At 37.1% G+C, this 27,062-nt stretch overlaps 1 protein-coding gene across 9 annotated transcripts in view; it reads left to right on the top strand.

The window, feature by feature from the left end:
- Positions 1-27,062, top strand: part of ABLIM3 (actin binding LIM protein family member 3) — a 163,193-nt gene that overhangs the window by 91,899 nt on the left and 44,232 nt on the right. For all 9 annotated transcript variants that reach the window (XM_031953687.1, XM_023506410.2, XM_031953690.1 and 6 more), the window contains exons 5-7: positions 4,237-4,363; positions 5,988-6,081; positions 20,688-20,775. In XM_031953687.1, the coding sequence (XP_031809547.1) occupies positions 4,237-4,363; positions 5,988-6,081; positions 20,688-20,775 (309 nt within the window). The remainder of the gene's footprint in view (positions 1-4,236; positions 4,364-5,987; positions 6,082-20,687; positions 20,776-27,062) is intronic.

Below are 27,062 nucleotides of genomic sequence, written 5' to 3'. Positions count from 1 at the left end.
GCCTTGGGAGAGCTTACAATCTAAGATTTACAATATAAACTGACAAGGAAACAATCATTGGAGAAGGGAGAAAGCCCTAAAAATTAGAGAATCCAGAGAGGATTCCCAGAGGAGATGGCACCTGAAATACTTCTTAAAGTCAAGAATTCGGAGTTGAAGGGGAAGCCTATTCAGGATGTGTACAAATGCACAGAGATGGAGATGAAACACTAAGTTCAGGAAATGTCTAAGTTGTCCAATTTTGCCAGTTCATAGAGTTTATGGAGAGCTATATAAAACAAAATTAGAAAGGTAGACAGGTGCCAAATTGGAGGTCTTTAAAGCTCAGATAGATATTTGGATTTTTCCCAGAGGCAATGGAGATCTACTGAAGGAAAGTGAGAATTATATCTCAGAAAGATTATATCAAAAGCTGCGTTTATAATAGATCAGAGAACAATCAGAGAAATAAATTAGTACAATATTGTAGTAGTCCTACTGGAAAGTGATGAAAGTCTGAGGTAGGGTGGTGCAATTATCAATGGAGGGAAAGACATGGATGTGAGAGATGCTGCAAAGGCAGAGGCCACGTGATCTGGCATCTATTTGAATGTAGGAGAAGGAGAGGAAAGTATCAAGGATCCCAAGTTTTGACCCTGTAACATTCTTCATTTGAAGAATGAAATTGAAATGTTTTTTTCATTTTCTCCCATACCCATGTTGAATCTGTCACTAAACCTGTTGATTTTGCCCTTGCAGTGTCTCTCAAATATGTGTCTTTTACTCTGACTACTGAGCAGGCTTTTTTCATTGAGCACCTGGATTTTGCATTAGCCAATTGAAGTCTACCTTCCCCAGGTTTCTCTTCACTCCAATCTAACCTCCATTCAACCACCAGGGATTTTCCTAGAGCACAGGTCTTAATTATGTTAACCTGCTCCTTTAATCAGTACCCTCCAGTGCTTCCCCATCACAATAAGGATCAAATACATTAAAAATCCTTCACAAACTAGCTCCCTTATATTTTTCCAGTTTTGGAATGTACTCTTCCATTTCGTGGTACTAATCTTCAGGCTAATTCACAAAAAAGACACTGTTCCTTCACCCCAGTAGTTGGGGAATCCCACGACTGGAATTTTCTCCCTTTTCATCTTCTACTGGCTTCTCTGGCTTCCTTTAAATCTCAGCTAATTTCCCACTTTCTGCAGGAAGCCTTACCCAAACTTTCTTAGTTCTAGTGCCTTTTCTCTTGATTATTTCTTATTTATCCTGTATAGAACATGTTCATATATATTTGCTTGGTGTCTCTCCCTTCATTAAACTGTGAACTCCTTGAAGGCAGGGACTATTTTTTTGTATCTCCAACACTTAGTAAAGTGCTTGGCATATTGTCAACACTGAACCAGTGCTTATTGATTGAATGACTCACTCATATTCTCAACAGAAAAATGACAAGCTTCTTGAGAACAAAGGACAGCTAGGTGGTGCAGTGGTCAGACTGCCAGCTCTGGAGTCAAGAGGACCTGAGTTCAAATCTGGCCTCAAACTTTTACTAAATGTGTGACCCTAGGCTCTGTTTGCCTCAGTTTCCTCATCTGCAAAATGATGTGGAGAAGGAATTGCAAACCTCTCTAGTATCTTTACCAAGAAAACCCCAAATGAGGCCATAGAGAGTCAGGTATGATTGAAAAACTCAACAATATACTCTGTAAACAGAAGCTGTCTTTTGCTTTTATTTATACCCTTGTTACTTAGCAAGGTGCCTGGTCTATGTAATAGAAACTTACTAAGTGCTTGTGGATTGATTAATTGACACACTAGTACCCTCAGCAGAAAAAAAGTGTTTAAGAAATATAAGTTTAAGAGGAAGTGAGTTCCATTTTGAACTTGCTGAGATTAAACTATTTTTAGTCCTTAACACAATACGTGGAACATTGATCACCTACAATTATTATTGTTATTTTGTTTAAACTATGGTATAAATGATAAATAGACAGTTGGAAGAAATACAAGACTGGCATTTAGGAGTTAGCTGCTTTGGGAATGGGATTTCTATATTATTGTGCCCAGCCTTTGGAAATGAATATACTCATTGGTTATATGTCTATTTGATAGCTTCCTCTTTTTCAGACGTTTTGCTGGACAACTCCATTTCACTACATAATATTCTTTCAGACTTCAAGGGTCCATGATTTCATCTAGCAAACACCCTCTTTTCTGATATAGATTCCAAACCTTTCATTCATTCACTCACTCACTTACTCATTCATTAATAGCCTTTATAAACCAGCTACTATATTAGGCATTGAGGATATGAACACAAAAACAAAACACCCCAAAAAACCTTCAATGAGCTTACATTCTGTTGGAGTGAAGGAGCAGTACATTCACAGATTCTATAAATATAGGATCTCTGCAAAGCATATACAGAGTAATATGTTGAGTGGGTATTATCGGTTGAGATATTTAGAATGGCCTTGTGTAGGGAGTGATGAGCTGAGCTGAGCTTTGAAGGAAGCTAGAATCCTGAAAAGTAGAGATAAGGACAGAGTGCAGATATAAGGGAGAATCTGTACAAAGGATGGGAGATAGTATGATAGAATGGCTTGTACCATAGCAGAAACTAAATATAGTCTAGTTTCCTTGGAATGTAAAATGCAGGAAGAAGAGTTAATATGGAATAAACGTCAAATAACAGTAGACTAGATCCAGAGAGTAAGTGATTTTAAATGCCAACCAGAAGGATTTATACTTTTTCCTAGAGGCAGAAGGAAGCCCCTAACACTGCTTGAGAAAGGAAATGACATGTTCTGCTCTGTGTTTTAGAAAGATCAATTTGGCAGCTTTGTGGAAAATGGGTCAGAATGAACAGAGACTGGAGGAAGGAATTCCAATAAGGAGAACCTAGGGGAATTGCTGTGGAGAAAAAACTAACTCATCATTAATAATTATCTAGTGAGGAGCCTCTCTACACTGAGTTGAGTTGATCCTTGGACAACAGATAGATAATGCACAACCAGAACCTTATTCAAACCCTATCTAACTTGGTGAGATCTGCCAAGACTGTCCTGGAATAACCTTTGGGAATCTAAAGTCACATTCATGCCTAGCTAAGAAAAACTTTGTCATCATTTTTGCCATAGTAGAAGAATAGATCAGATTTCTCCAGTACTTAAAAATCACAGATGTTTAACTGGAAATGACCTTAGAGAACTTCTGGTTTAGTCCCCTCATTTTACAGATAATAAAACTGAGGCTGTGAAAGAAATAAGTTTCTCAGGTTCATCTAGAAATAATGAGTGACAATCAGTGCTTGAATTTATCCTCCTGACTCCAAAGCCAAAACTCTTTCCTTTATACCAGAACCGGGTTATGTGACTCTAAAATGAGGGGTCTTTCCTTATACAACTGGCTCTGAGTTACATCCTGATCATCTCCATACCTTTGACTCCCATAGTTTTGGAAAATAAAAATTAATAATGACCTTAGGATACTTTAAGCTTTGCAAAGCATTTGACTTTTTATTTTTACAATCCTGAGAGAGCAATCCTGCTATTAATATCCTCAATTTTACAGATAAAGAAACTGAGGCAAATAGCGATTAAATGATTTGCACATCAGGTAATAAATATCTAAAGCCATATTTGAACCCTAATCCTCATAATTCCACTTTACGTCTTGGTGCCAAAATCAGTACAGAGGTGGTACACTAGAGAGAGTCCTGATCCTTCTCAATCAGAGGATATGGGATTAAATTAGATCTTTGCCACCTATTCTTATCTGTCTGAACTTGGGAAAGGTTTATAATTTTGACTTGTGCTTAAATATTTGTTGAATTAAAACGCAGGGCTTCTGACTTTTTTCTACTATCAGAGACAGTCGGGTGGTGCAGTAGATAAGAGTCCTGGGCCTAGAGTCAGGAGGACCAAATTCAAAACTGGTCTCAGACAGACATTCACTATCTATGCAAACCTGGGCAAGTTGTTTAATTTCTGTTTGCCTTAGTTTCCTCAGCTATAAAATAAGGATAATAATAACAAGTTGAAGAATCAAATAAAATAGTATTTGTAATGTGTTTGGCTATATTGTAGGTGCTGTATAAATGTCTTTTCTCTTTTCTCCTCATAATGAGCTGAACACTATACAAAATGTGATATGAAATGTTCTTATTGTTATAAATGCAGTAATAATCTGGTGGGGAAAAAATGAGGTGGAAACCCAAAAGTTTCTTTCAATGGTATTTCCTTATCTTTCTAGACTGTGCTGGCTGCAAGGAGGAGATCAAACACGGCCAGTCTCTCTTGGCCCTGGAGAAGCAATGGCATGTCAGCTGCTTCAAATGCCAAACCTGTGGGACTGTCCTCACTGGGGAGTATATTAGCAAGTGGGTGTCTGACTCCCCAACCCAAGTAACCTCCTAGCCCAAGGAGATCTCAAGGTGGATAGGAGGCTGATCTGGGTGAATAGACTGATGCTAAGGATTAGCAGGGAGAGGGGTAGAGTTCCCTAAAGCCCTGAGTTGGAATCTTAGCTATGTCACTAACTTGCTGTCAACTTTCACCCCCTGGACTTCAATTTCCTTCTCAGTAAAATGAAGGCATTGGATTAAATGGTCTCTAAAGACCTTCCAGTTTTAACAGTCTATGTTGTAAGGTAGTTTTTAGCTCTGATATTCTATGCTCTAAATTCCCTCCTGGGTCAGACAGTCTATGTTGTCAAGCGCCTTCTAGCTCTGACCTTCTATAAACTATGTTCTAAGATAGGGATCCTAAAATTTTTCTACTCATTTTTCTACCCCTTTTAACCTGAGAAATTTTTACACAATCCCAGGTATGTAAGTATATAAAATAGATATGTAAACCCAACATTTACTGATAATAAATCATAATTTCATGATGCACAGTTTAAGAAGCTTTGTTCTAAGTTTTCTGACAGCTGAGAGAGAATCCTCTCCAGGGCCTGATCCAGTCCAGTGCTCAAGCCAAACTCCAGGCTCCATTCAGCTCAGTCACAATTAAGCACCTGACTGAGTTGCCTTGGATTGCTCTTTGCAGTCCTTCTGAACCCATAGGTGGATCCAGTGACAGGAACAACTAATTCGTGAACTATTAGATCTGAGGGATTATCTGAGATGATCTAGTATAACTCTTTCATTTTATAAAGAAGGAAACTGAAACCCAGAGAGGGGGAAAAAGGAGACCCAGAGTCTTGGAGAAGGATGGTAGCAGAGTTGTCTCCAGCCCAGATCTCCTTATTCCCTGTTTTGGAGTCCTTTTCATTATTCTAATCTTCCTATTAAACCATCCTTATATACTATAATATTAGCCAGAACCATATTAAAAAGAATTTGACAGCAGTGCCCATTTTGAAATAATCTTTTAAAATCCAGAAGTTTAAAGTCCTGTTAAGTTAAATCCTATTCTTCTTGAGGCCTCATGCCAATTTACCTCCAAATAAGAAACTAGGCAACCAAGAAAATCAAGAAATTGATATTTGATAAATTGTAGTACAAGGAAACTATTTTCTCCCCACTGGATCTCCTTGGACCTTCACTGTCCAGTGTCTCTGCCTTCCTCTCCTCCAGTTGATGTTATTTAATAACAAACCTCTGGGGTAACTGCTAAATCACCTGAAATTCTGTCTTGGCCTCTGAGAAATTAGGACAAAGTCTGGAAGCAGAAGAATACTTGAGGTCAGGTGAAGAAATAAAGGATTAAAGAATATGAATGGATTTGGAAATTATAAGGAGAAAAGAAATATCTCTTTCCTTTCAGTCCTTGTTTTGAGGGCTTTTAACTAGTTGCTTCTCCATAAAAGACATTAAAAGATTTCCTGGTTAATTGAGAATTGTATAGGCAATGAAAAGCTGACAAAGGAAAAGGGTGGACATCTGAAACTCATTAGAGTAAAGGGAGGACTGAAATTGAAAGGAAAACCAAACCTATTACTTCTTATATGTTAGGATTTTTTTTCCTCATTCTCTCTTCTCTCATGAATTTTTTCAACAGGGATGGAGTACCATACTGTGAGACTGATTATCATTCCCAGTTTGGTATTAAGTGTGAGACGTGTGACCGGTATATCAGTGGCAGGGTCTTAGAGGTAAGTTGGCACAGGAAACAATTCACTTTTTATACCCCCCTCTACTCCTGCTGAGATGGAATGGACCCCAAAGACTGGGACTCAGTGCCCCTAGACTCCAATGACTATTCATCACATTATCCAGAATAAAAGAAGGAATTCCTCTGAGGATGGATTCATCAGGAAGCCTATATAGGCAGAGCCCGCTCTGGAGAAGAATTCATTTTGGATTCTTATAATCATAGACTCTCAGAACTAGAAGACACCTTAGAGATTATCTAGTCCTAACTCTCACTTGTACAGGGATAATTTCTGTAGCAGGGATACCTAATTTTTGAACCTCATTCCACTGAGCAGTCACAGAGTTATTGCAAAGGGTCCATAAAATCATTTGTGCACCAGATGTCATTTTGGTATTAAAAATTTTCTCAATCAGTGAATTCTAATTACATAATTACTGGCCAATGGGGAAGGGGTTCATGATAATTTCTGTCATTTCATAAGGATTCACATATTTAGCATAGTGCCTGACACACAGCATGAGATTAATAAATGCTTATTGTCTTGCTACTTTATACTTGAAAATTTCTGAGAAACGTCCGAAAGATTCTCCCAGAATTGCTCAATCATGGAATTCCAGACTCCCAGAATTAAAAGGTATTCTATGTATATCTAATCTTAGCTGAACCTAAGCAAAAATAACCTTTTGTTCGCCCAGTTAGCTTATACTTGAGTATGTGATGGAAAACTTACTCATTGGGGTAGTCCTTTCTATTTGGACAGCTTCATTCATTAGTAAGTTCTGTCTTACAGCCACACTATATGTCATGGTTACTGTCACCTGTTAATTTTAGTTCTGCCCAAGGCACAGAAAAATAAGCCAAATCCCTCTTCCATCTGATCGCCTTTTAAATCTTTGAAAACTAAGATCATATATTTTCTTTTCCAAAGTGAACGGCCCCATTTCTATTATGGATTCTCACATGGCATGACTCCTTTCCCATCCTGGAGTGGTCACCCTCTTTTCTATGTATAACGTAGTTATTTAGTCAGCCAATAAGCCCCCATTAAATGAGTGAATAACAATATCTAGAGAAGAACGCTCAAAAACATGTTATATGAGGATGGTTGTATGTAATGTGGGCTGTGTGAAAGAGATGTGACTTAGGAGAAAGAAATGAGAAGTGTTCACCTGTATGCTAGGAGAATTATCATGTAGAAAAGGTATTAACTTGTTCTGCTTGGTCTCAGAAGGCAAAACTAGAAATAATAGATAGAAGCTACAGAGGGGCAGACATGAATACAATATGAGAGAAAATATTAGAATTACAGGGCTGTCTGAGAGAGGAATGGGCTGTCTTGAGAAAGAGAGTTGTATATATCTTAAAGTTTTCACTTAGATGTAAGATGTCTACCTGTTTGAAGGGAGGACATAGGGAATATCTCTGATCATAAAATTATAGGTCCAAAGTTTTAAAATTGAAAGGGGCTTTCAAAATCATTGAGTGACTAGATTCCAATCCAACCCCTTCATTTTACAGATGAGGTAAGTAGAAACTCAGACGTTAATAGATTTGCTTAAGGTCACAAAGATAATAAATAGAGTTAGAATTAACTAAGGTTTAGGTATGAGTGCTGAGGTGGCTTCCAGCTCCAAAATTTTATAATCAGGACTTTCTTGGCAGCAGGGAAGATGTATTATAGGACCCTTGAGATCAGATACTTTCAATCTCCTTGTTTTGCCTCAGAAAAAAATGATTCAAAGAGCATAAAGGGGCATGTTTAAGGTTACATAACTAGTAAGCAACAGAATTTGAACCCAGGTTCTTTGACTCCAAATATGGTCCTCTTTCCACTTATTTCTTGAAGTCTTCTTCCCTCTCCATAGATCATCATGGCCATCCTATTCTGGCTCTCTCCCAATGAGTCAAGCTCACAATTACCCTGCCTATCTCTATCTACCACCAGCTAGCTCCCAGCCCTGTCTAAGGGTAGATTCAAAGGAAAGTTGACGTTCCTTCTTCCAAATGCGAATGCAGTAGGACTTGAGCATTAAAGATAAAATATGGGGATTTTTTTTAGGCACTGATATAATATACTTATTTCAAAATGGGCTTTTCTAAGCACTTGACCCTTACCCATTTTCCCACTGGTCCATCACTATGGCAACAACTCTACTGCATCTTCCTTTTAGGTTTCTCTGCAGCAGTGCTGGCCATAGTCAGCTGCTATTTGCAGCATTCCATTTACCAAATCTTTTGCAAGGCTTAACTTGTCTCACCAGCTTTCTAGGCATTCATATATTTTTGGAGGTATAGTAGATTGGTGCTGGAGTTATAATTAGGAAGAAGGGAGTTCAAGTTTGCCTTGAGACACTATTTACTAGTGGTGGTACTTTAGACAAGTCACGCCAACCCCTCTCAAACTCGGTTTCCTAATCTCTAAAATGGGTATGATAACAGCACTTTCCTCAAAAAATTATTGTTGAGAATCAAATGAGACAGTTTCTGAAAAGTGCTTTGGAAATCTTAAAATTGCATATAAATATTAGCTATTATCATTATACTAATTTATATAATATTACTATGACAGTAATTATGATGTTTTAATGTTAATTATTAACATTATTATAATATTAATTTCTATTATAGCCTATGACTTCTAATGTAATTGAAGGAGCACTCACCTAGAAATCAGGAAGGTCAGGTTCAAGTCCTGAGTGTCAGTTCCTCATTATGTGACACTGGACAAGTCTGTTCTTATGATCTTCAGTTTCCTATTCTATAGAATAGGACTTCCAGGCCTCCACATCAGATATTGGTTATATACTTAAGCTCTTTAATTTCTCTTAAACTCTCTAATTAACTCTCAATTTACACCCCTTTTTAAATGAAGGTATTTCTTTAGTGATCCCTAAGCTCCCTTCTTCCAGGTCCTGAATTCTAAGTTAAAGTTCAAGACCATTCTTCAGTCCCACCATCCTAGGCTGTATAACATTCCATTTATTTTTGTACCAGGAAAGTTTTTCTATTCCCATGCAGTACAGATTCCTTCCTTCCCTTGTTCCTGTGTACATATAATCCCAAGCTGTTTCTCAATGTTCCTCAGTGTTAGCCTTCTCTCTGATTTCCCTTTGTCTTCTAATTGGTCCTTCTGCCTCAAGCCTCTCCTTACTCCAATCCATCCTCAAGTCAACTGTTAAAGTTATTTTTCCTAAAGTACTAGTCTGACCATTTCATACCTACCCCCTATTTTAAAACTTCTAGTGGCTTCCTGTTACTTCCAGCTCCAAATATTAAGTTCTCCATTTGGCACATGAAGCTCTTTACAACCTGGCGCCTTTCTACCTTTACAGTCATCTTTTATTTTAAACCTCTCTGTACTCAACGAGCTAGCTCTTGGCCTTCTTACTATACCCTGTAACACCTTCCAGGGGTCCTCAAACTTTTAAAATAGGGGGCCAGTTCACTGTCCCTCAGACTGTTGGAGGGATGGACTATAGTAAAAACAAAAACTTTGTTTTATGGGCCTTTAAATAAAGAAACTTCATAGCCCTGGGTGAGGGGGATAAATGTCCTCAGCTGCTACATCTGGCCCATGAGCTGTAGTTTGAGGACCCCTGCTACTCCATTTTCTACTTCTGTCTTCTTGCACTGGTGTGCCCCCATGTCTGGAATATTCTCCTTCCTTACTTCTAACTCTTGGGATCCCTGGCTTCCTTCAAAAATCAGCTCAAATTTTATCTTCCACAAGGCACTTTTGCCCATCCCATCAGCTGCTAGAGGCTTCCCTTTTAAGATTATCTCTTCTATATATATTCCGGTTTTATCTTGTATGTACCTATTTATTTATAAGTTTTCTCTCTCATTAGAAAGTAAGATCCTTGAGTATAGGATTTAGTTTTGCCTTTCTCTGTGCCCTCAGCACTTAGCACAATTACTTATTTAGTGAGTGCTTAATAAACATTTGTTGTTGACTGGCTGGGTAGCACTTATGTTGGTACCACAAAACGAGAAACGACTATTCTGTTATACTATGGAAAGAATAATGGACTGGAGTCCAGTGGACTGAATGTAAGTACTGTCTTAAACTCCTGAATGACCTTCAACAGAAGGTTACTTCTCTGAAATTCAGTTTCATCACTTGTGAAATGGAATTTCTCACTAGTACTACCTCATAAGGTTATAAGGATAGCACTATGTGAATTTGAACTATTATCGGCAATATAGCAAGCACTTTGTAAACGTAAAAAGCTATATAAATGTGAGTTATTACTATCTAGCTAGGGAGATAATTAACACATATAAAGGAGAAAACAATAAATCAAAATGGGCATGCATTTTTAATGTCAACATCAATAATTAATTATAATAATGATAACAATGGAGAAATAACTTGGCTTAGTGATTAGAGAGCCTGCTTCAAGGTCAAAATAACCTGGGTTCAAGCCTTTCCTCTGATGCATACTGACCCTGTAATTCTTAGACAAATCAATTAATTTCTCACTAGTCCAGATTATTCTCTTTTTTCCACCTAAAATTATAATTCTCTTTTAATTCTCTAAAGCCATAAGTTTGCTCTTCATTGATAAATGGAATTTCTTTAGTAGGGAGCTCTTTACACTGATAGAACCTTAGACTCAAACAAAATAATCATCATAATAAACTAATCTTGGGCTACATGAAAAGGTGTATAATAACCAGGATAAGAGAAGTAATGGTCCTACTATCCTTTGACCTCAACACATCAGATTTGCAACATCTTAGTTAATTCTGGACATCACATTTGAGGAAGAACATTAATGTACTGAAACATGTCTAGAACATAGCATAGAAGATGTTTGAAGGTTCAAGAACACAATGTAAATTAAGTAGAAATTTAATATAATATATAATATAATTTAATATAAATAATACTTGAGGGAGGAAGACATAATCACTACATATAGGGGAGAAGAAGGATTAGACTTGTTCTACTTGGCTGGAGGGCACAGAACTAAGTACAGAGAACTGAGTATAACTAGCTAGTCAGACAGATATAGACATCTGTCTAGAGATGTACATTTGTTTTTATTTTATATATAAGTAAATAGATATCACCCAGATATAAATACCTATTAGATTTATAGATAGATATCTATATCTACATATTTATATTTATGTCTGTATCTCTTATATCTATCTGTCTCTGTTTCTTTTGATATCCATATATATGTATGTCTTTTTCTTTATCTCTCTCTCTCTATCTCTCTTTCTAAAATCTCTACCCCTATCTCTTTACTATTTTTTACTTTATCTTTTCTAGATCTTTACTTCTATCTTTACTATCTTTATCTTTATTACATCATTACTTTTGTTTCTATCTCTACCACTATTTCTATCATCTCTATCTCTATTACTATCTCTATCCTATCTTTATCTCCATACGAAACAATTTCCTAATTTTCAAATCTGTCAAATTAATGGGATGGCTTCTAATGTCTTCTAACTTTCAGATACTATTATTCTAATTAGGGAATCAAAAGAAATGCACACATACACTGAGAATAAAGGAACACTTTTGCAAATTACTTTATCAAACCCATATTTATTTGACAAAAAGGAAACACTTCAGTTCTGGGAAGGTGCCCAGTAGAAGAATGGAGAGTCAATAAAGTGATATCAACTATGACAGGCTGCCTGTTTGATGTGAGTTGTGAGCTAAGTTTTAAGATTGAGCGTATCACAGGTTCAGAAAATTGGAGAATAGAACTGAAAGGGACTTTAGAAGCTAACTTGTCAGATCTTTTTATTTTATAGTTAACTGAGTCCCAGAGAAATTAACTGACATATCATCTATCAGTGTATCTATCAATCCATCATCTTCTCTATCTCTCTGTCTCTGTCTGTCTATCTGTCTCTCTCTCTCTCTCTCTCTCTCCCCTTCCTCTGTTCCCCAAGAAGAGGTACTGAATGCCTGCCCATACTTCCAAGGTTCATTAACTCACATTTGGTATACTGAATCTGAGGTAGCTTCTATATATTTCTGAATAGAAGAATGATGGGATGAAATAGTATTTGATGATTCAGAAAGAAAGTTCATATATCCTGAACTAGGGCAGAGGTTAACTTTAGACCAAGATTTAGGATATTGATGGCCTAGGCAAACAAGAGACATGAAAAAGATTTAGCAAAGTCATATGCAAGCTCCAAGTATGTCATTGGTTTGATGTGATCAGAAAAGTAAATGTGATCTAAGACAACATTAATCAATAGATAGTGAATAAGAAGGATGATGGTGCTATTTCCCTTTACCATGGTCAGACCATATTAGGAGTATTTTGCTCCATTCTGGACAGTACATTTTGAAAAGGACACTAATAAATGAAACATTTCCAGAAGAGAACAACCAGTTGGTAAAGAGAATTTTAATGCATTGACTTGGGATCATGGGGCATAATAGGAAGAGTGGGTAATTAGAGTCAGAAGAGAACGGGGTTTGAATCCTGGAACTGATACTAACCCTGCGTCAGTGAGCATTTTATTCTCTGAACTGCAATTTTTTCATCTATCAAATGGGAACAATAACAATACCTGTTGGACCTTTCTCACATGGTTGCTATGTGGTTCAAATGGTAAAGTATTTTGAAAACCTTAACATTGTTCTGATGTTTAACTTATATCTGGCTTTTTGTGACTCCATTTGGGATTTCCTTGACAAAAATATAGGAGTGGTTTGCCATTTCCTTCTCAAGAACATTTTTAGAGATGAGGAAACTGAGACAAACAGGATCATATGACCTGCCCAGGGTCACACAATGTCCAAGGTTGAATTTGAACTTCCTGATTCCAGTCTATCCACTGAATCGTCTACTTGCCCCTTATGAATATGAAAACATTATAAAATTGTAAGCTCTAAAAATTACTGAAAATGTTCAAGCAAAGACTAATAGATTACCAGTCAGGGATAGTGTAAAATTATCCATCAGACTGCCAATTGAATTAGATGACCATTAAGGTCACTTTGAAATCTGAGGTCCTGTGCCTCATGGCTATAGAACAAATTACATATTCTCTCTCATTTTATCCCAAAGAATGTTTAAACTGGAAAAGAACATAGAGATTATTCAGTCTGATCCCTTAACTTCATCAACAGAAATAATGCCAAAGAAGTCAGGTAATTTGTCCAAATATACAGTCAGCAAGAAGCACAGCTGCTGGGACTTGCCAGATCTTTAACTATTCTAAATATTCCCATATTCTTTCTACTACACCATACTGCTTCCGTCTAGATAGGAGGGATTATCCATGAAGTTTAGAAATCATTGAATACCTCCAATTTTCCCAACCCCATTTTAAAGATGAAGAACCTGAGGCCCTGAAATCCTTCTGAAATCCCTTTCATAAGATCTTATGAAAGGAAGCGAAGAACTTTGCTGAGTAAAGTTCCAAGTGTTTTTATAACTGATCTAGTTAGTTTTTAAATTATATGTATATATGTATGTGTGTGTGTGTGTGTGTGTGTGTGTATTTGGTTAGACAATTGGGATTAAATGACTTGCCCAGGGTCACATACTAGTAAGTGTTAAGTGTCTGAAGTTACATTTGAACTCAAGTCCTGACATCATTGCTGGTGCTCTATCCACTACACCACCTAGCTGCCCATCTGGTGCAATTTCTCCTACACCTTCTTACTCATGTTCACTTTCACAGTGCTCTGGAATCTTTTTCTTCTCTCTCTCTATTCCATGACTTTTAACTCTCCCTAAAGCCCTCCTTCTTTTCTTCCCCTACTGGCAACGTAAGGGATCTTAATTGTTGTTACCAGGACATTGTACCAATTATCACAGTCCTTTCCTTTTCCCTACTATGATCTCACCAAAAAGATTTCTGGCAAAGACCCTATTCTGAATCTTAAAATGGGTCTTCACTGACTTAACTGTACCTATTGGTCTCCATGTGGACCCATCTTTCTGATTTCTTATTGAACTTGATTTCCTAAAACATTCTTTCTTATTTCCTGATGTATAGGGTTCCCTCTTTAAATATCAGTTGCCCTAAAAGCATTACAGTCTTTTCTTCCTCCAGGGATCCTTTTATTTGGGAAAGAGGAGGAGGAACTTAGAAGTGGAGGGGATAACATTCAGAAAGGAAACAATCTTACATTTTGTTATAAGCTGCTACCACCCTAGAACCTGTAATTGGGATGATGTGAAGACACAATGTGGGAACAAGCTACCAATTAGACCAATTATTTCTGTCAGGGGGCTGGAATATCAGGCCTGCAGGATCCCTGTTTAAGAAAACAGCTTGCTACCTCCAAGTATTGGGTTCAGTGGAGCTTCCTTGATGAGGAATAGGATTTCTCAGTGATGGGGGTCACAGAACCCTAGGAACAACTACTGCTTTAAAAAAAAATCCAGAACCTTTGAGATCCAATTTCAAAACAAAGGGAGTTGCTTAGGCAGGAGAAAAATGATTCACTTGGGACATGACCCTTTCTTTCAAATATGTAAAAGGCTTTCATGAGGAAATAGACTTGTTCCTTTTAAACCCAGAGGGCAGACCTGGAACCAATGAATGGATGATCTGAAGAGGCAAAAATTTGGCTTCATACAAAGAAAAAATTATTAACAATTAGAGTTGCCCCAAAGTGGAATAAGCTGGCTTGGATAGAAGTGGATTTCCCCTCCTTGGAGATCTTAAGGTGGAGTACTTATTAGGGTGATTGTAGAAGATTCTTACAATTAGGAATGAGTTATTCTAGAGACCCCTGAAATCTTGTTTAATTCTGAGAATCTTTGAATCTACATTCTCCTCATTTTGTAATAACCCATATTATCCTTTTGGAAAGCTCTGCATTTTTAATAAGCTTTTTAAAACTCAGCAAAATAAAACATTTTGGCATCTGGCTCATGCAGATCCACAAGTTAAGCTAGCCCCAAATGCCTCCTCAAAATGAACTTCTAATTGACCAGCACTATTTATTCCTTCTAAAACATATACTGTATTCAATAAAAAGGCCAAAGAGAGGAAGGAAAGCAACAAAAAGCATCTGTCATTAGTTTTCATTTTATATAACTAAATACTCCTCCATGAAATGACTAAGTAACATGAACTGTGATGTGCAGGCAACTTGAGTTCTTGAAGGTAATCTTCAAAAAACTAAAGCACCAAAAGATCCTATTAGGCTTTACTCAGTAAGGGATTTTGGGTCTGTGGACCAGTAAGACTAAGGAAAGGGAAGAGAAGGGAATAAGTATTAATCACCTACTATGTGCCAGGAACTGAGTTAAGTGATTTATAAATCTTATCTCAATTGATCTTCACAACACACGGTAGGTACTATTATTATCCCCATTGCTAAGGAAACTGAGGTTAACTTGCCCAGGATCACATCAGTTGTAAGCATCTGAGTAGGATTTGATTTCATTTTTTCCTGAGTTCAAATATGTCTTCAGATTCTGGACTAGCTGTGTGATGCACTTAACCCTGTTTGCCTATTTCTTCATCTATAAAATGAGCTAAAGAAGGAAATGGCAACCACTCCAGTATTTTTGCCAAGAAAACCCTAAACATGGTCATGAAGAATCAGATATTGGATACAACTGAAAACCACTAAACAACAACAAATACTATGTACCAAGCATTGTGTTAAGTGATTTATAGATCTAACTTCTGAGAGGTAGGTACTATGATTAGCTCCATTTTACAGTATTAAAAAAAATGAGGATAACTTGTCGAGGGTCACACAGCTTGTAAGCATCTGATGCAGGCAGGATTGAATTCAGATAATCCTTTCTTTGGACCCAGTGTTCTATACACTTCACTACCTGGTTGGCTTTAAAATATTTATTTCGAAAAGTATCATCACAAATATAGTCATTCTAACATGTGATGCTTAATCCTTCCCTCCCCCCCTCCCCTCAGCCTGTAGGGAAGGGAAGGGGATTAAGTTCAAAGTTTAGCTTGGTTCCTGTAGAGCAAAGCTTCTTAAACAGTGAGTTGTAACCCCATATGGGGTCACATAACTGAATGTGAGAGTTGCAGAATTATGATTTATTATCAGTAAATGTTTGATTTGTATGCCTATTTTATATTTATCTATAATACCTGGAGTCACGTAAACATTTCCTAGGTGAAAATGGAAAAAAAAAAAAAAAAAACTAAGAAGGCTTGCTGTAGAGCACAGTCCCAAGTTTCAAGTCCAAATCACCCCTTCAAGTTCCAGTTCCAAGCACCCTGGCATCTCCAGGCTTCCATGCTGAGCTGGTTAGCTGTAACATCCTGCTTGGAATCTTGGCTCCAAATTTGCCATGGATTAGGCTCCCAACTCTGGTGGGGATTACAACCTGCTTGTGAAATTTAGAAGGACAAATGATCCAGAGAGAAACAAATACCTGTACAGCAAGAGAAATCTCAGTCTAGGGAATAAGAAGGAGAGCAGAGGAAGTCCTTCCCCTGCAGATTCAGTTCATAGTGTCTCATCTATTGGTGAATTGGATTCTCCACTCTCTGAACTCAGTGGGATGAACAGGCTTTTACCACCTATGGATTGGCCTTTAGGTGGTGACATTTTTGGATACAACAACTCGCAAAGAACTATTTAGAGAAGTAGCATAATATGGAACATAGAGTGCTGCCCTGGAAAGCCTGGCTATTTACTAGCTAGGTGGCCCTGGACCCAGTTAAATGTTCTACCTCAATTCCTTTCCCTATAAAGTGGATAGCAATAGGAGCACTTAACTTCACAGAGCTACCGTGATGGGGATAGAATGAGATAATGTACACAAAGTATTCTGCAAACCTTAAAGCTATTGATAAATATCATTTACAATGAATGTTATCTACTGTTATGGAGAGGCTAGGGCTGGGTAGTTTCATCCTGATGAAACCAAAGATTTTTTGAAATAATGAAATGATGAATAAGAGTGTAATTCTAGAGCAAACAATTTCTATATCTATTTTTTCCCCACAATATTACTTGGTGTGTGTGAATTTGCACTTCCTAAACTCATGTTGAAAAATATGATTTATGCCAGAGATCTGGGGTTCACATTATGGTGTAACAGAATGAAATTCAGATCCAATCACCCTCCTACTCCCTTTCTCCCTTCACCATCTGATCATTACTTGGCTACCTGGCTTTTTATCAATAAATGCTTGTTGATTGCTTCATTGTCAGTTTCTCAACATCAGTTTTATCCAATAGATTGAAAGAGTGGGTTAAAGATTTGAAATTTGAAGTTTTTCAGTGTCAGGTTTGTCTTATCCTGTTGCCCTACAAAAGCCCTTCATGAATCTTCCCTTATAGCTCAGATGATCTCACAGTCTCCCAGATAGACCTTGTCCTATCTCATCTCTATATTTTTGCCCATGTGTTCTCCTTGAGTCCTTACTAGACAAGCCAATTCTCTGTCTCTCCATCTTTTCTGACCTCCTTCTGTAGTCATTATTTTTCCCACTCACTGGGTAAACATGGTGTAGACAGCACATTGGAGACCTGCTTTCAAAGTTCAGCACTGCCACTAATCAACAAAAATACCCTGGCCAAAGCACTTAATTTTTCCCATTGTTTCATTCCTCATCCTTAAAATGGAGATAATAATTCCTGCCCAGTCTACTTCCATTGCTTGTTTCTAAATCTTCAAGATCCCATAGAAGTATCAGTTGGGAGGAGGCAGGAAAGAGGGGAGAGGTAGGAGATGCAGTGAGAGAGAACCTTTATCCCATGGGCCACAGATCCATCAAAAACTTAATCAGGTCCCTGCATAAAGCTGATAATAAAATTCACCTTTATATAGCATTCCTATTTATTACCTTATTTAGTCTTCACAATAGCCCTGTGTTGTGAATATTCAGGGCATGAATGGAATGTTCCGCCCATTTTAAGGATGAAATCAGTGTAGCTCAAAATTAAGAGACCATCTTGTCCAAGATCATACAGCTCTTTCATGACAAGATTCAGAGCACAGTATCAACTAATTAATTTTGAGGTTGTTGTGAGCACTAGGATGTCTGCAGAGAGACGGAGAAAGGTTGAGAGAAGTATCTTTTTAAAATTAAGAATTAAAAAAATGAGGCTTTGCTCAAAAATGTAAATAGTATATATATATATATATATATATATATATATATATATATATATATATATATTTAAAACTATCTGGGGACAGCTAGGTGGCACAGTGGATAGAGCAGCAGCCCTGAAGTCAGGAGGAACTGAGTTCAAAATTGACCTCAGACAATTAAACTGTCTTAGCTTTGTGGGCAAGTCATTTAACCCCAAGGGCCTCAGCAAAACAAAAAACAAACAAAAAAACCTATCTGTTCTGCATTGTGACTAATTAAGGGAATAGGAGACAGCAAGCACTAGAAAAGACAGTCATAGAGAAAGAGTCATTCAGAATGAAGAAGGCAGTGACAAAGATGACAAAATTAAAAGGATTATTGACCTTAGACAGTCATTTAACCTCTCTAATCCTTAGTTTCCTCATCTGTAAAATAGCCCTCTAAGTTTCAAAACTTCTTAGTTTCTATGGGATTGTGCAAAAATTTCTTGAAATTGCAAAACGTGATCAGAAATGGAAAAATGTTAAGAAGCTCTGATTATATATATATATATATATATATATATGAAGCTTTGTGTCATTATAAAGCTATAAATACACAGAATATATGTGTATATATACTTACATATTATATACTATATATATAATATATATAAACTATAAATGTATATAAGTATATATGCTACAGTGGATCAAAGCTACAAATATATATATATATATATATGTAAAAGGAATAAACATATGTATATACTATATAGTATACATGCATATATGTTACAAATATATATGCATTATGTATATACTATATGTATAGTATATATATATATATATATATGCTACATGTACTAGATATTTGTAGCTTTAACACACTGTAGCTTATATGTATTTGTGGCTTATAAATACATTATGGATAGATAAATAGATGCTAGAGATAGATAGATAGAAAGATGAATGAAAAGGAACTTAGTGCTCATCTAGCCCAAGCCCTTCATTATACAGATGAGGAAACTTCAGATTATAGAAGCTAACTAACTTGTCCAGATCAAATAGGAAGTAAGTAGCAGAGGACAATTAGACTTCAAGGATTCAGAATTTCTATGATACAGGTACTTCTTTCATTGATACAAATCACATAAAAATCATTTAAGTCTCGGGTTCTTAACCCAGAAATTGACAATGAAGCAATCAGATAGATTTTAGGGAAGGGCTGTGAAGTTGAATGGGAAAAAAAAAATTACATCTTTCCCCTTCTACTAACTTCTAATTGAAATATAGTATTTTCTTCCATCATTTAAAAATTTTGTTCTCAGAATTCCATAGTTTCACCAGACTGACATGAGTACATGATAAAAAACCAAAAACTTAAAAACTTCTGATTTAATGAGTTCCTTAAAAACAGAGGCTAAGTTTTTTTAATAACTCACCTAATCACAATTATCTACTTAAAAACCTTTCTGCATTTGTTGTCTGCTCCATGAATGGCTACAGTCAGCACTACACCTATATGCCAAACCTTTTCAGTTGGGTAACCCTCTTGGAAACAATACTTCATTAGCATAGCCTCTTAGAACCAAACTTCACATTTACATCACAACTGAAGCATGAGATGAAGGCTTTAATGTCTGATATGTAGTTGGAATTTCAGGTTTTAAGTTTCTTATTAAGTTTTGTGATTTTCATTAGAAAAGCATCATCCATATTCTCCATCTGGCTGAGCCATCAGTATTGTTCATTATTGCTTCATTGTTCATCCACAGTGAAAAGAGCCTTCAGAGTAATATCTCCCTCTGGTGGGCTTTTATGATATTGCCATAAAATATTCTTTTAAAAAGTGATTTTAGTTTTGAAACTATTGATTTTGACATGGAATTTGACAACAATATACCAGATGTCCTAGGGCAGCTAGGTGGGGCAGTGGTGTGAGTGCCAGACCTGAAGCAAAAAAGGCTCATCTTCCTGAGTTCAAATTTGGCCCCAGACACTTACTAACTGTGTGAGCCTAGGCAGATGATTTAATACTATTTGCCTTAGTTTCCTCATTTGTAAAATGAACTGAGGAAGGAAATGGCACTTCAGTATCTTTGCCTAGAAAACCCTAATGGATTCACAAAACAGTGGCAAAGAGTACTGAATTAGGTGTTTGTATACCAGGGTTCTAAGTCCCAGTTCCATAGTATACTAGTTTTGTGGCCTTTGACAAATCACTTCCTTTAAATGTATTTTAGAAAAAATACATGTATTTTAAATGTATTTTAGTTCCTTCCTTTGTATAATGAGTGGTTAGCCTAATGATTGAAGGTCTAATCCAACTTAAAAGTTTGCTATAACCACTGTTCTCTGACTTGAGCTCTAATACTCTAATATGAGAAAGATCAGACTACTCTTCTTCCAGAAGCCTACTGTGCAGAACAACTCTTGAGTTTGTTGTGAGGTCATCCTGGACAGCTCCTGGACAGGCTTAAGAAGTCTGAGATATTTAGCAGCTTATTATGAAGGTCAAACAAGGGGTCCCAGCTGCCATCTCCACTAGATACTCTGCACCATTTTGAAGCCTACTTTTATCTTCCTGTATCCATAGGCAGGAGGAAAACATTACCACCCAGCCTGTGCCAGATGTGTCCGCTGCCAGCAGATGTTCACAGAAGGAGAGGAGATGTACCTTACAGGTATGTACATCTGGGAGGCAGAGGAAGGAAGGGGACACACAGTGTGTGTGTGTGTGTTTGTGTGTGTGTGTGTCTGGATGAATGAATGAAAAGCATTTATTAAAAGCCCTTCCCTAATATCTATCTGATTGCTTCATTGTCAATTTCTGGGTTAAGAACCCGAGACTTAAATGATTTTTATGTGATTTGTATCAATGAAAGAAGTACCTGTATCATGGAAATTCTGAATCCTTGAAGTCTAATTGTCCTCTGCTACTTACTTCCTATTTGATCTGGACAAGTTAGTTAGCTTCTATAATCTGAAGTTTCCTCATCTGTATAATGAAGGGCTTGGGCTAGATGAGCACTAAGTTCCTTTTCATTCATCTTTCTATCTATCTATCTCTAGCATTTATTAAATCCTTACATGTGCCAATACCTATACCAAGCTCTGAGGATACATATACAATAGTGAGAAAATTCTTGCCTTCAGGGAACTTATATTCTAATGAGGAAAATGAGAGAGAGAGAGAGAGAAAGAGAGAGAGAGAGAGAGAGAGAGAGAGAGAGAGAGAGATACAAAGAACTGAATTCAAACAGTTAATGTATCATGGTATTTTATACAGTGTCTTTACTAAGGAACTCTGGAAATGGGAAACCAACTATAGTCAATTTTCAACAAAACTACATTCTGTAGAAAGATAGATAGATTGATATATAGCTGGACTTGGATTGATATACAGATACCTGGACTTATGGTAAGGGAAGGCAATCATAGTCAGAGAAGTCAGGAAGATGAGTAGAAGAATATAATAGTCCATTGATACATTCCTCACCCTCACATACACACACCCCCAACCTCCAAAGATAATGTCAGTGTTGATTTAATAAAATTATCAAACCATGAAATCTAAGGAAGGATGAGCCTCTTGCAGAGCAAATGAGCAGAAAATGCTCTGGAGGAAATGAAGCTGCATGATCTAAGGTAATGCCAAGTAAGTTGGCTCCTCCCAGTGTCTAGAAGTCCAATTTGGAGAATAGAACAGTAGCCAGTAGCAGTGAGAGGAATGACTAGCTGATAGGCTGAGTCTATCTCCCAGATTCCTTATATTGTCACTGTCCTTGCCTTTGTCTCCAAAATGCAGTCATTTCCCAGCTAGCTGTTGTGATGGCCACCATAATCTCTTGTGGACTTGGGACAAATCTCTCTTATTTCCCAGCACATTCTGCCTTGCATGAGTTATTCATGCTCATGTCCTTCCCACTATTCTGTGAGATTTCTGAGGGCACAGACTAGTTTTTACTTCTTTTTGTATTTCATCTAGTGCCTAGTACTTGTTTGAGGAGGATCATAATCTGTGTCTTCAAATGTCTGAAAGACCATCATGGAAAAATAACAATTAGACTTCTTTCTGCTGAAGTTAACAAGCAAGTGGATGATAAGAGCTGTTAGGTTCTGTATGTTAATACAAGAGCAAATTGGACCTCAAAGGGCTAACTGAATCTTAGTGAGATAAGACCCATGACTGTGAACTGGATGGAAAGGTGCACCTAACTAAAAACAAAGATTATAGATAAAATGGAGGTGGGAAGGAGAATAGCATATAGATATATAGTCTATAGTAGATATATGGTGGTAGAGTTTCTTTATCTTGGAATTTCTTATACCACGGAAAAATCCTAGGTCCAGTCCTTTTCTCTATCACTATACTTGCTGGTGTCCACATTTCAACCCTAAGAGAATGTAAACTACTTAAGAGTAGGGAGTGTTTGTTATCTCTTTATCTCAGTGCTTAGTGCTCAGTAGGCCCTTCATTCATACTTTTTGATCTGGGCAATGAGAGCTTTCTCCAGATATTTGAAGGGCTGTGACACTAATGATGGATTAGATTTTTTTCCATCTAGCCCTAAAAGACAGAACTAGAAGCAATGAGCAAATCCTACAGAGGTAAATTTAACTTAATAGAAGAAAAAATTCCATAACATCTGTTTATGTGTATGTGGGAGTTAGGGAGGAGGTGGAAGAGGGTAATGGAATAAGGAATCCAGCCTGTGATTACATATGTGTGAAGAATTCCTGGTCTAGAGCTACCAATACATAGTGGCGGCTTTCTCTTATTTGAAGCCTTAGAGAGTTGTCTCAAGCACCCAGAGTTACATGGTATAGGTCAGAGGCAAGATGTACCTTTAGCTCTTCCTGATGCCAAGGCCAGCCAGCTCTCCACTATACCCCATTATCTGTCTTTTAACAATGAAGCTATCCTGAAGTAGGATGGTCTACCTTAGGAGAAGGCATCCAGAGAAAGGCTGGATGAGCACTTTGTCACTTGGGTCATAGGAGTCTCCTCCTGTTTAGGGGTGGATCGAAATAACCAACCGTCGAGATTTGTTCAAACTCTGACATTACATCATTCTGTGACAGATAGATTGAGAATCAACATAAGAATTTTAATGATTAGAGACTTCCAATCACTGGAATTGTTTGAGGCCTTACCACATTATATTGGACAAATCTTTCTAATAAAGACAGAGACTAAGAGGCAGTAGTGTGCTAGCTCAAACCAGGTGGATGGAGCTAATTATTAAATTTTCAGTGTGAAATTTAAAAGCTTTTTGTGAGTGTTTTTTTTTTTCTGGGGAGCCGGTTGTTAAATATTTACTAGCACACCACTCGCTACAGAGGTCTCTATAAAATGAAGGGATTTAATTGGATAGATTGTAAGACCTATTTTTGCGCTTTAATTCTGATTCAAGTTCCAATGCTGACAGCAAATCATTTCCTATATCCTCAATTTTTTTTCTTTTTCATTTTTTTTTTGAGGCAATCAGGGTAAAGTGACTTGTCTAGGGTCATACAGCTAGTAAGTATCTGAAGCTGGATTTGAACTCAGTTCCTCCAGGAATGGTGTTCTATTCACTGTTCTATTCACTATTCACTAGCTGCCCCCAACAGACACTTTTTTAGACTATACTACATAAGAAATAAGACTGAATAATTTAAGAATCAGAGCCTCTCAGCCTCAGAAGGGATTTCTAAGGTCATATAGACCAAAAACCCAGAACACTCCCTACTGCAATCCAAACAGATAAAACTGTAATTTAGAAATATTTAACAAAATGAAAATACAACAAAACTTAGATAATGTTAATTTGTGGTTTTGTAAGTCTCTAGATTTAGAAGTACCAATAACACTAATGCTCTAGACCACCCTTCAACAGCAAGCTTAACAAGTATTCTTTCAGTCTCTACTTGAAAATAGGTACTCATCTTGTGAATTCAAATTCAGCCTCAAATGCTTAGGAGCTGTGTGACCTTGGGCTAGTCACTTAATCTGTCTCAATTTCCTCATCTGTAAAATTAGCTGGAGAAGGAAATGGCAAATCACTTTAGTATGTTTGCAAAGAAAACCTCAAATGGGCCATGACTGAAATAACTGGACAACAACAAGAGTTTATTGAATAAAGAAGTGACATAGCCAAATCTATACTTAAAGAAAATTAGAATGAGGAGAGACGTAAGGGAAAGAGATCAATAGGAAGCTGTTGCAAAAATGTAGTCAAAAGGTGATAAAACATAAATTAAGATAGTAGATCTGTAAGCAAAGGGAAGAGATTGCAGGAGAGATAGATATATTTTAGAAACAACATTTAGCAACTGATTAAATATGTAGGGGGAGGGAGAAAAGAAATCAAGGATAACTCCAAGGTTAAGAATCTGGAAAACTGGAAGGATGATGATATCTTTGATAGAAACAGAAAAGTTTTTTAAGAGAAGTGGATTGAGAGGGATAGGTATTAAGTTAAGTTTTGGATATGTTGAGTTTGAGATACCTCTGGGACATCCAGTTTGAAAGGTCTAATAAATAATTGGTGATGTGGGACTGAAACTCAAGAGAGATACTGATACTGGAAAGATACATCATCTCCATAAAAGCTGATGAGGTCGAGAAAATAGTCTCATGAAAATTCAGAAAGAAGGTATCCAAGAGGATAAGGCAGGCAACAGAGCCCAAAGCAGCAGAGATATCAAGAAGGATGAGGCTTGGGGGGAAAAAAAAATCAGATTCAGAAATTAAGAAACTATTGGTAACTTGAGAGAGAAGTTTTAGTTGAAAGCTAAGTTTGGAAGAGGAATTTGTGAATATAAGCAGCTTGTTTTAGGAGTTTCCTTAAGAAAAGGAGTGATACAGATTATAGTTTAAGAGAATGGTAGAGATTAGTGAAAGTTTTCAAGTCACCTGAAAGACTTGGGTATGTTTGAAGTTAGTATAGAAAGAACTAATAGATAGAAAGGGATTTTAAAAAGGTTGATTGAGGGGGCAAGCTGCTTAATTATTCCAGTTCTCTCAACTAATAAGTGACATGATATCCAATCTTCTTTTCTATACAGATTCTTCTTCACTGAATAACTTCTAGTAAGGTCCCTCCCAGCTGCAAGATTCTATGACTAGTATTTTCGTAGTTTAATAATAATTTCACTATCATTAATAAAATTCTGTAATATTCATTTTGGGAAGGGCCTTAAAAATCATCAAGTCCAAACTCCTCATTTTAGAGATGACCCAAGGGGATGGGGAAGAGTGACTTGCCCAGTGTTTCTTTCTGATGATCATAAAGACTGGGGGTAGACTTTGGAGGTAGTCAGGTGGGACTCTGGTTCTCCCACCTCCAAAGGCAATGTTTTTTTCCATTTCATCAGGCTATTAGACCATGAAGTCTTTATAATATTTCCCTTGATCTCTGTGTGAGTCCCACCTCCCCACAACCTCCCATCACCACATTTGCAGGGAAAGTTCTTCCTGATTGTGTAATGGTATAGGGACAACTGGGAACAATTCCAGGTATTAAAGAAAAAAATGTTTTCAAGAGTAAATATCTGTTTCCATCCACTCCCTCACTCCCTTTTCCACCCTTCCTCCCCTCTTTCCCCCCCCCCCTCACCTAGGAATGCTGTGACCTATGGGAAAAATAAATCTGATGATGATGAGGGCTGGTCTACCTTGTTCTGAGTTGTTCCTATCTTATGTCAAGATTACTCAACTGCTAATTTCTGGATTCCTGAGACTTCTGACTTGTGTCAGAATAATAATAACTCACATTCATATTATGTTTTAAAATTTGTAAAGTCATATGTATGTATGTGTGTGTATCTGGTTAGAGCAGCTAGATGAGATGAAATGAGATGAGATGATATATAACCTCATTTGATCCTCAAAATAACAAGTTGTGTGGGGTATTATTATTCCCATAGAACTCAAGTCTGAGAGAAATCATTTACTATACTAAGATGTGATTTGAACTATGGCCTTCCAGAGTATAAAGCCAATACCCTATCCTCTCTGACAAGAGAATATTATTTCGAAGAAACAGGTGATATTGATCTTGGGTCAAAGAGTCATCCTCATCATCAAGTCATTGTATATACAACAAATCTAGGGCCTTCACGCACTTGTCAGAACAACTCAATATACAAGACTTTCCCAGATTTATTGAGCGGAGGGTAACATCAAGCATCTGATAAAAGCCACGGGGGACCTAGAACCCCAAAGGAATGCTGCGCTGTCACAAGGAGGTCTTACCTAGTTCTCTTATTCTACCTTCCATCAAAATACTCAATTCTGCCAATAAAGGACCATTTTAATCATACCAGCCCAAAGGTCTAGGCTTTTCCTGCTTTTACAAGGTCTCTACAAGCAGGAGAGATGGATGCCCATGCTGGAACCATTGGCAGCAACTGACAAAGTGATGCCTTCTTACATTTACATTTAACTTTCATGTCTTCTGAATATACTAACATCCTGTTTTTCCCTTGACCCTTGACTTTGAACTTCATGACCTATCACATAAATGTCTGAACTTGGAAGGTTACTGGAGTTCCAGGCTCACTCTACCATGGAGGTCAGTCTAGATGATTGGGAATAAGAAAGTTGGTACAAAGGTGCTACGAGGGATGAAACCAAATCATTTAGAAATTTAGGTCGTACAGTGGTTAGGAATAGAGTGCTGGACTTGGTTGGACTCAAGAAGACCTAAGTTTGAAACCTGTCTCAGCCATTCTTCTTAGCCATGTGATCTGGGAAGGCCACGATAGATACATTTCCTCATTTGTAAAATGGGAATATTAGCCCCTACTTCACAGGATTATTGGAAGGATGAAATGAGATAATTAAATGCTTTGCAAACCCAAAAAGGCAATCTAAATGTTAGCTATTATTATTTGTGGGAGAAACCTGGGAAAATTCAAGACACAAGGGAAAGTCAGTCAGTCTAGCACAGAGATCCAATTAAGGTCACTCTAGCTTGATTTA

This window comes from Sarcophilus harrisii, chromosome 2 (genome assembly GCF_902635505.1).
Source record: "Sarcophilus harrisii chromosome 2, mSarHar1.11, whole genome shotgun sequence".
NCBI classification, from domain to species: domain Eukaryota; kingdom Metazoa; phylum Chordata; class Mammalia; order Dasyuromorphia; family Dasyuridae; genus Sarcophilus; species Sarcophilus harrisii.
The sequence above is the reverse complement of the archived record's forward strand: the minus strand, read 5'-3'. Positions and strand labels throughout refer to the sequence as shown.